The sequence below is a fragment of the Solanum tuberosum genome, unplaced genomic scaffold (assembly GCF_000226075.1).
Source record: "Solanum tuberosum cultivar DM 1-3 516 R44 unplaced genomic scaffold, SolTub_3.0 scf00069, whole genome shotgun sequence".
In the NCBI taxonomy this organism is placed as follows: domain Eukaryota; kingdom Viridiplantae; phylum Streptophyta; class Magnoliopsida; order Solanales; family Solanaceae; genus Solanum; species Solanum tuberosum.
The window spans coordinates 1,528,193-1,539,675 of NW_006238995.1; the positions used below are offsets into that span (position 1 = coordinate 1,528,193).

At 30.5% G+C, this 11,483-nt stretch overlaps 1 protein-coding gene across 1 annotated transcript; it reads right to left on the reverse strand.

The window, feature by feature from the left end:
- Positions 1–7,582: 7,582 nt before the first annotated feature.
- LOC107060249 (zinc finger MYM-type protein 1-like) lies at positions 7,583–9,913 on the reverse strand. Its single transcript, XM_015307886.1, has one exon. The coding sequence runs from the start codon at positions 9,911–9,913 to the stop codon at positions 7,583–7,585; it is 2,331 nt and encodes a 776-aa protein (XP_015163372.1).
- Positions 9,914–11,483: the final 1,570 nt, after the last annotated feature.

Genomic DNA, 11,483 nt, shown 5'->3' on the forward strand with positions numbered 1-11,483 from the left:
TGGTTTGAGGGTAGGGACAAAATAAATTGATTTTTTTAACAAAATAATAATTGTAATTTGAAGTTGGAAGAGAGTTTTGGAAAATGTTTTCCTTAAGTTTTGAAGGGAAGTCATTTTCCTTGAATTTGAGGAAAATGAGTTGATTTGGAAAACATTTTCCAAAACATTTAACCCAACCAAACATGAAAAAATTGGAAAATATTTTTCGGAAAATGTTTTCCTTCATACCAAACACACCCTAAGTATTAGCTCTCAAGTCTTACAATAAACAAACGCCCCTAGATCCAATATCAAGAACACTTAAACATCACTGGATCCACTGAAAAGATATTGATGTTGAGGTCATTACCAACGAGTGTTGCCGAGGTCATTATCGGTAAGTACATGGACTATGGGTGTTCCTCATGAGTATCGATTGATATTTGTGCTTAATAAACTTGATTTTGTGGTTGTTGAACTTGATAATTATGATTGATAAACTTGATATTGTGGTTGATGAATTAACTTGATACTGTGATTGATGAACGTGATACTTGTGATTGATGAACTGTAACTATTGGATTGTGATTATGGAACCTTGTGTACTGTTCACTGTAAACTGTTAGGTTGAGCTGATTTCTATGTAGATTATAGTTATGGCAGTTCAGTTGGAAAGATAGGAGTTCTCATTTTCTAGCTAGTTTTACCTTGTTTTAGTAGGTTGCTTGCTGAGTACCGTGTGGTTTAGTACTCAATCCTTACTTCTACACTTGTGTAGGGTCCGAACACGAATTATGTGATTGCCCTTCCTCCATCTTCTTTCGAGGGTTATTGAGGAGACATTGAGAGGTTGCTGCTAGTCATTCCGGCGGACCCTCTTGTTCCCTTTTTATGTCTTGTTCTATTTGAGAAACAAAGACATTGAGATTTGTATTTATCTTTCAAGTTATTTTTTTAATTACACTAGTGGCTTGTACATGTGACTACCAGATTTTGGGGGTATCTGAGAATGACTAAATTTTCCACTCACATGTTATTTTTAGTTTATTTTCACTCTTTCTATCGTATTCTAGATTTTGACTGAATTATCTTGATGAAAAAGATGAGTGTCATCACTATTATTTTTGGATTGTGACTGCGTGGCATACATCCCCTTAATCTCATTATTCATTCAATTGTATTATTTTCTTGATAAACAAAATATTATAAGTAGAATCTAAGAAAGGTAGAATGTATGCAACACGTAACTTCTTGCGTTCTGAAATAAAATAAGTAATATTTGGAGCAGCTAGCTCCACGTGTGAAAGGAAAATAAAGGCTTCCTTTTTTTGTGTACTATTTTAATTTCTGCTTTATTTCTACTAATTGGTGCCTTAATTTTTCCTTTTTATGAACGTGTATCATGGGCTGGTTGCTCTAGTCTTTGGTTAGGCAAATATCCTTATTGCATGCATGCATGACTTTTGAAATCCAGGATTTAAAGATTTCAGGTGCACCAAATAAGATTTCTAAACTAAAGTACTCAAAATAAAAATAATGAAATAGCGCTCTAGTTGGATTCAAATCCTTTTCTCGCAAGTGGTCCCTCTACCTTGTACACATGGGCGGATCTACATGGATCCAAGGGGGTTCATCCGAACCCCCTTGGTTGGAAAAATTACACGGTATATATAGGATTAGTTTTTTGATTTATATGTATATACCAAGTGATGAACCCCCTGAACATAAGCTAAGGTCTTGGCTCAGTGGTGAAGGGGGTTCAAGAATTCGCAATATAAGTGTTGGGTCGCGGGTTCGACTCCCTGTAACAACGTTTTTCCCCATATTTTTGAGATTTATACTATTTTATTAGATATTAAAAAATAAATTTATTTTCCATTTTTATAAAATTAAGTAAAACTTATAACGTTGTTTTCATAATTAAAATTAAAAATACATTCTCCCATACTCATTTTAAGTCAAACGTTTAATTTATATTTGATTAAGGAATAAAATAATTATAAGTAAGATTAAACAAATAAGAGTAATCATTTAAAATTTATAAATAAATACAATTGTCGCGAAAGCGAATTTTATTGCTACAATATTATTGGATTTAGAAGTATTCCTTAGTTAGTTTCAAAAATTAAATAACGTTTATATACAACAATGACAGAGACAAGACCCATATAGTTTTAAAAAATACATTCTCTCATACTTATTTTAATGTTATATCAAACATATACTTACTCGATTTTATTGTTGTGTTGAGGTAGGGTTGAATATTTTTTTAGTTGCTTATATCTGATCCGACCCATTTATATTTGACCCGCTCTGCCCACCCCGCTTATATGGATACTAATAGTGTGCTTACTTATCTTTTTGAACCCCCTCGATGAAAATCCTGCATCCGCCACTGCTTGTACAAGTAGCAGAAGAACATTCATATGCTCCTCATGAGTTCACTATTTATTATAGGGAAAATTGTATAAAATAACAAATAATTCAAATTAAATGTTATAACCACAGTTTCATTTAATTCAAATCCATAGCAAACACTTGTCATTCGCCTCTCTCCTAGAAATTTCGCTCGCCACTCTCCCTGATCTCGCTCGCCACTCTCACTTTTATACAAACACAAATGTATAAATTGCGTTTGTGTTTGTATAATGCAAGAGAAAGCTGTATATACAAATACAAATACATATATTTTCGTCCTATACACTTTTGATTATACAAATACAGATCTTCCCCTACCGGTTCTCTTTTGCCTTTCTCTCTTTCTCGCTTTGTACAAACACAAATTATACAAATTACAATGTATAATTTGTGTTGTATAAAACGAGAGAGAGAGAGAGATTTGATATACAAATGTTTTATTTCGATTTAATTGTATACAAATTCAAATATACAAACACAATAATTGATACATATACATAGTAGTTACATATATACAATTATCTAACCGATATACATATACAATCACTGAGCTTTTATACAAACGAATGCCTGCCTGCGATTTATACAAATCTGATGCTCCATAGCAAACATAAAATTTTCTATGGACTGCAATTATACAAACTATAGCTATAACATATAAATATGATTTTTATGTTTGCTAAAACTAAAATTTACTCTTTATTATATCCTAATTTTTGTCAGTTTCTCAAGATAAATATACATATATGTATATATAACTTTTTTTTCCGAAGTTAACGGATGCACGTGCAATCCCTTATTGATAACGATGAGTCCGCGCCTACTTTTCAGCCCTTTATTGGCTAAGAGAAATACAATTTTATTGTTAATTCTGCCATTTTTAGCTAATTTGTACCTAATTAGGTATATATATGCTTTTTCTTTGTTTTGCTTTTTCTAATTTGTTTCAATAACAGACAAATATGAAGTTAGAATTTTAAATTTATGGATTCTAGATTCTAGAAAAAGAAAATACTATTGAACTTTTTATAAATTATTTATAAATATTAAATAGTTTAAAAAATATATATAAATACAAGATATATGGCAAAGCTACTGAGTTAGGCTGAATTCCTACATTGATGGAAGACTAGCTTCTCCCCTATAAGCTGGTTGATTGTAATTATACAATGATCTATTATTATTTCGAGCTTTTAAATTACATTAAATAATTTCTTATTCCAATATAATGCCATATATATAATTATTGATTGGGATAGGGAGAGTACTAAATATTGAAAAAAAATTCTAAACACTAAACAAGCCACTATATCTATATTTTGGATAAACTCTTTTGAATATTAAGGATGAAAATTCCCCCATCAAGAAAAAATCTCCAATTCCACGACTTTTGGAAATATTAGGTAGAGTGTTGAGTATAATCTATGTAGAAGGGTCTAAAGTGTTCCTCGATTACTTGAATCAGTATAAATTTATCATCCGTCGTCCATCTTTCGAATCTTAATTTAATATTCCTGATGTCAACTTTTTGACTTAATTTCTAACGCTACACTCATAAGATGGATGTAGGACAATATTATACCAAATTTCATAGTTTAAGGACATTGATTGACCTGATTTTGGATTCCATAGTAACTTTAAAGGAAAAATTACATAAATATACAACTTAAGATATCATAATCTCTAAAATTTCCTACCATTTAAAAAAATTACGAAAATCCCGTCTCGAATACATCACTATCTCCTCTTGGATACATCCATATCCCCTCTCTGATACATCCTGCCCTCTCAGATACATCCATATCCCCTCTCGGATAAATCCTCCCCTCTCGGTTACATCCCTATATATCCCTCCTCGAATACATCCCTCTATATCCCTTCTCGGATACATCTCTCCTATTAAGTAATGTATCATTTGCAATACATCGGGTAACCAAAGAATGTATCTAAGAATAATGAAAAATTTGGGAAAATTGGGAAAACTTCGGGGATAAGATGTAATTAGCCCCCAAATGTATGTGATTTCTATAAAATGCCCAAATTAAAAATTAAAAAAAAATAGTCTTCTACTCACTACACTCACCTCCCACCCACCCCCTTCACTTCCTCTCTCTTTCACTCTTTTTTCTTCTTCTTAGATCTTGTCCACCATTTTAAATTAGTATTTTTTTTCAATTTATGACAAAACAAGGGAGAAAAAAGGGAGGAAATAACGATGACATTCATATAGAAATAATTAGTTTAATAGAATATGATTTAATTAATCAACTATATTTACTACATTTTTCTTTCACAAATCAGACAAAACTTTTATCATCTATATCTATATCTATATATACTATATTAAAAACATGACGATCCTTAGAAATGTTGTTTGAACATTATGCCTTTTATTAAAAATTCTGTTTTAGACAAAATCGTCATTTTCACTAATTTTCTCAAGTTATTATTAATTATGAAAAACATAATTATTATTTTTACACGATTTTGTTAAGTTAGCTTGAAAATTATTTTAGGATTAAGATTCTTTTAACTAGTAATTTTGTACGGCTTTGTTAATTTAGTTTTGAGAGTCACTTTAGAATTTGGATTCTTTTAACTAATTAATTAATATTACTAAGTTTAGGTTAGAAAAACATATTTATAAAAAGCACCTAATAATGAATATAACTTGCGGTTAAACTTTAGCCACAATCATGGTGTATGAAGATATCAATTGTTAATTTGATTCTCGACTTCATTTTCTAAGACAAATTATGATATTTGATGTCGACTAATGTTATTATTTTTTTTGTATTTTGGGTGAGTTTTAGCTTAATTTGTTACAAATATTTATATTATGTTATTATGTACATATAGAACATAGTTTATTTTTTCTTTTATCTTATTGATGTTTAGAGTTTGTTTTTTATATTAATACCGTTGTTTTCCCATGTTACAACTTCCGTACCAATTCGATCGATCCAGAATGAATCGGTTAAACATTCTATTAGGTAGCAACATATATAATTTTGACTTTTTATACTAATGACAAGTTAAGTACTCTTTATGTCCCTATTTACTAAAAAATATAATGAGTATGTTTAAGACCTTATCAATTAATAAGGATAAAATGATAAACTTACTATGTCAATTATTGTTTTCTTAGTAAATGTGTCGAATTAAAATTTGACTAATAAATAAGAACGGAGGAAGTAGATATCAAAAACAACTCATAAATCTCGAAACACCAAAATCAAATCATTTAAAGTTTTATATTTCTACTACTTATATATAAGTGTGGATAACCACATAGGTGGCGGTCAACATGACTGCTTCACCTGTGTGGTTCCACACATACATATATATTTGCCTACATTTTTCTTCCGTTTTAATTTGTTTGTCTTATTTTTTATTATTTTTTAAAAATACTATAAATCATGCTAATTGACAACTTAAAATATTTTTAAAAAAACATATACGAAATTCAATTGGTTATAAAAAAATCGATTGATTCAAAAATTAATCTATTTGTGTCGCATAAAATGGGACCAAAGAAGTAACATGTGTTATTTAATTTGAAAAATAAGTAAAAAGTATTGTAAATCTCAATAATTAACAATAAGTTGACTCTTGAAATTCTATTTGTGCTACACATATTGATACAAGGGAAGTAACATATATTATTTAAAAATTACGTAAAAAATACTATAAATTACAATAATTAACAACTTAAAATCATATTAAAATTTAATTGACTATCTAAATTTTATCTATGTCACATAAAGTGATACAAAAAATAACGAATATCGGGCTGGTACAAGCACGGACACTTATGTCTAGTAATAATATAAAACGCATAACTTAACTATAGTTGAAATAAAATGTATGTACAAAAACAAACCAAATAAATCAGGAGAAATTATCAAAAAGAAAAATTTGATAAGTATCTCAACTATACTCTCAACAAGAAGGAGTTAACTATGAAGAAACATTTGCCTAGAAAAAATGGTTAGAATTCATTTGAATCTTATTTGCCAATGTTACTTTTAAAAAGTTTCAAACTTTTTCTAATAAATATTAGAAACTCTTTCTTAAATAATGGTTAGAATTTTAAAGACTCAATCAACATCCAATAAGGAGGAATATCAAGCAAGCTTAGTTGAATAAGAAGATTCACCGCCAATTAATGCTTAAAATTTGAGTCCCAAATCGAGTGGAATGAAGTTGATTGGTCTTTTAAAAGAAAAAATAATACTTATACCCAAAAAAGGAAATTTTTTATAAGCGGCTATTCTTTTATTTTCATACCCCTGTTTTTACTCCCTTTGCTCTTTTGACTTGGCACACCGCACTCCTATTAAGATAATATTGATTGCTATAATGAGCTTATCATTTTACCTATATTAATTGATAGGATCCCAAATATTACTCACTACATTTTTTTTTTTAAAGAAATTAACTTAATATTAATAAATTGAGGGTATAATAGGTTAAAAAAATTGTCCAATCTTGATTTATCAAAATGATATGTAAAAAGAAAAATTGGACAAGTAAAAAGGAACAGAGGGAGTAACTACTAATTCACGTTTACTCCTTGATACCATCAAAGTATATATATACTCTGATGGTATCACCGATGAAGAAACAATACTTCAATGAATATTATCAGAGTATATATAAACTCCGATGGAGTTTAGTGAATAGAACAAGGACAGACAAGTAAATAGTTTGGACTATGGGTCCAATCAGGGTAAATATATTCGATTGAATCCAATTCGGATAAATACTTTACCTAATGGGTCTAATTTGTGTAGCTTTGCCCTTATTAAATATGCTTAAACATTAGCTAGTTTTTGAAGTGACCTAGACTCAAGATTCATTTCTTTACATGGTATCAAAATTAGATCCATCTCAATTTATTTTTTACCCGATCGACATTAGTTCCTTATCATATATACTCAGAGGCGTATCCAGGATCTCAAGAACATGGGGGCACCATTATTTTCAAAATAGACAATTAATTCAATTATATAGATTTTACGGTGAGAACAAGTTGACGAGCAAGTAGGTAGTAGCAATCTTTATATAGTAATATATTAGCAAAAACATCATTCACTTACAATTGTCCTCGACGAGTTTTCATATTTTGAAAACGGCCAATAATGACATCATTACTTACATTTTTAAATATACTACGCTCTATTTAGCAAACTAAACAACCATTCAAAAGATCTTCATCCATCCTATTACGCAAATCATTCTTTATGTACTTCATTGATGAGAATGCTCTTTCCACGCTTGCGGTAGCAACATGAATAATCAAAGTTAGCTTCACAAGTAGATACACAAGTGACCAAGTTTGATCTAGTTTTGTCTCTATCATCACTTTTGCAAGATCCTTGATTCCCTTCAAGTTGAGAAACTTGCTATCACACTTTTGAGCATAGACAATAAAATCATCAAGTTGAAAATTGAGTTCCCGAAGCTCTTTATCACCAAACTCACTTGGGTAGTACTCGGCTAGTTTCATTATCCTATCCTTGTGAAAATTAGCAAATGAATCAACCGGACTCAAACTAGCCATACCGAGGAGCAAGTCACTAGTCACCACATCAAAACGATTATTGAGTTCTTGAAGTGCCAAATCAATGACGGCATAAAACACTTCCACACGAAAGTGATGCAAATATGAAATATTGGACCTCTTACGCTTCGACTTCCCATTAGAGTAGTCTTCATTCATTTTGGGAATTGAAATTCCATGTTTACCACAAAATAAGCTAACCTCATCCATCATAGAGTCCCATTCATCCTCTCTCATCATTTGCAATCGTTTCTTTGAAAGGTCAAGCAATCCCATAGCATTAACGATATCTTGATCTTTCTTTTGTAAAACTTTATTCAACTCATTCGTCAATAGCAACACCTTAAACATCAAGTGCAACATAAAGACAAATTCAAATTCATGAATCTTGCTCAAAAGATTTTCCGCCGTAAATCTATCAAGATGATATGGACAATCACGTTTCATATCCTTAAGCACATTAACAATTGAAGAAAAAAGAATCAGGAAATTGTCCAAGGTTTTAAAATGAGACCCCCAACGAGTATCACCCGGTCGTTGGAGGCCACGTTCTTGATTCAAACCTTGCCCTGTATGAACTTCTCCAAATTTAAGCAACTCTTCCAACTTATCTTCTTGATGTTGTCGAAGTGAATCTCTGCGTTTAAATGAAGCTCCAATAGTATTCAAAATATTAGTGAGAACATAAAAAAAATTATCCACATCCGAATTCTTTTTGGAAAGACCTACAAGTGCCAATTGCAATTGGTGAGCAAAACAGTGAATAGAATATGCAGATGACGTATCTTGTAAAATCAAAGACTTGAGACCATTTATTTCCCCTTGCATATTACTAGCCCCATCATAACCTTGACCACGTATTTTGGATGTACATAATGAGTGATCCAAAAGCAAAGAATAAATTGCCTTTTTTAATGATTGAGAAGATGTATCATTTACGTGGACAATACCCAAGAATCGCTCTATCACCATTCCACTTTTGTTGACATATCTCAAAATTAGAGCCATTTGCTCCTTATGAGAAACATCCTTTGATTCATCAACTAATATTCCAAAATAATCACCGTCCAAGTCTTCAATGATAGCCTTAGTTGTTTCTTTAGCACAAGCCTCCACAATATCTTTTTGAATTGTCGGACAAATCATCATATCATTTTGTGGAGCATTACCTAATATTACTCTTCCCACATCAAAACTTCTATCCCCATACCATTTCAAAAGTTCAAGAAAAGCACCCTTATATTCGGAACCTTCACTTTCATCATGTCCACGAAATGGAAATCCCGATGTCAAGAGAAATCTTGCTACATCAATTGAGGCATTTAAACGCATCCGATAATCACTTCTTGCCTTTTCACTTTGCTTGTCAAAAGAAGATTGGATCGAATGTCGTTGGTTTTTCAAATCTTGCATCCTATTGAAACATTTATGATGGATACTATTTACCTTACCAACATGTTTTTTGAATCTTTCTAAAGCTTTGTTCCAACACCTAAAACCATCTCTTGTAAATGAATCTCCGGCATTTTCACGACTTTCAAGTTCATTCTTGAACAAATAACAACACAAACAAAATGATGCGTCTGCTTTAATGCTATATTCCAACCATTGAGATCTTCTCTTAAACCAAGTTGGTCGAAATTGACGCATTTTATCTCCAAACTTAGTTTTAGGGAAGATATGATCAACATGTTGACATGGCTTTTTTTGAATGTAATACCTTCTTACCGCATTTCGAATATTATGACAATAAGATGAAATAGGCATTCGATCTTTGGGATCTGCTTCCAGAGATTTAAAATCAAGTATATTATCCATATTTGAAAGTGGAAAAGAATTTGTATGTCTTTGAACTTCCGGAGCAACTTGTGAACTCACAAATGGTTGATTAGAGCTAGAACTTGGTTGACCATCTTTTGGCTTTGGTAACTTGATGAGAAACTTATCCATTTGTGATTTGATGAATTGATTGTAAGAATTATTTTACCTACAAAATTAAATATTCACACTTCTATTCAATCTTATAAAAACAAAATAATTTTAAAAAAATATTAGCACAAATAACAAGTTTACTAATAAAAGAATCACAATTATTAGATAACTATTTAGAAATCAAGAAATTCTTATAAATTTAATTATTCAAGCAATCAAATAATGGCACCACTTCATAAATCAAGAAAAACATATAAAACAAATGAAGTACATTAATAAATAATTTTTTTTTTAGATAACATACCTTGTTACTTGTTCTCAAATCTCACTTCTACTTCACCATGAGCAACAAAGTGGAAATGTGAAATGAAGACAAATGAAGAACAATATGATGTCTTTACTCCTTTTTACCTTTAGTTTAAGGGCTTTAGAAAAAGTCAAAAGAAAAAAGTTAAAATAAATAAATAAGAAAAACGTCTAAATAAAGAAGGAAAGGAGAAAAAGAAAGTAAAAAAATATAATTTGACTTTATTGACACTTCTAGCTTAAGGTCTAGACATAGCTAAGGCAACCTAAAAATATGGGTATTTGAACCTCTTTTTATTTATAAATTATTAAAAAGATCTATGAAAAGTGGCACATTTTGTTATATTAATTAAAATTAAAAATATTAATGTGGATAGAAAAATTTGAACCACAAATCTATAAGTTATGCACCCCCTATTTATACTTACTTATCAATATACTACAATATTCTTTTTAACCTTGGGTTCACCAATACAAATTTAAAAAGATAATTAGAAAAATAGTAGTATTATATAGGGGGTTAGGAAGGGGAGGATGGGTGCATGTGAACCCCCTCCCCTTCATGTACATACGCCCCTGTATATACTCCCTCTGTCGCGTTTTATGTGGCACTCTTTGACTTAATCATATTAAGAAAAAATGAAAAGCTTTCAAGACTTATGGTCTAAATCAGACAACTAAAAAATAGAGGAAGCCACATAAAGTGGGACGAAGGGAATATTGTTCACACTTTAAATATTCAATCATGAGTGTGGGATATTAGGGTTGCGTATCGGCCGGTTCGGTTCGATTTTAAAGTTTATCAGTTTGATTTATCGGTTTTCAATTTGTAGACATGCTAAACCGTTATAGAACTATTAAGATATTGACTTATTAGGGTAATTGATTTATCGGTTATTGATCGTTATCGGTTCGTTATCAATTTAACCGTTACGATTTGACATAAAAATAATAATAATTTAAAATTACTTAGAAACAAGGTGACAAACCAAATGAAATATGCACATGAATTGATATGTTATCGAAATTGTTAAGCCAATAACCTATCACATTTAAATCAATAACTTTTTTCAATTCGAATTATAGATTTCAATTCAATTTTGAAATGTCCTAGCTTCGTAGGTGAGATATTAAATTCCACATTGAATAGAATGTGATTAGTTGATTTCCTTATAAAGATGTGAATAATTCTTTTCTCATAAGCTAATTTTACTGTGTTTCTAAGGCCATTATGAAATGCTTGAATAATAATTCACTTAGTTATCATTTTAGTTACGGGTTG

What these genes read in the sequence shown, in the direction of transcription:
- LOC107060249 (XM_015307886.1), bottom strand. Translation starts at nt 9,913, where the DNA reads ATGGATAAGTTTCTCATCAAGTTACCAAAGCCAAAAGATGGTCAACCA.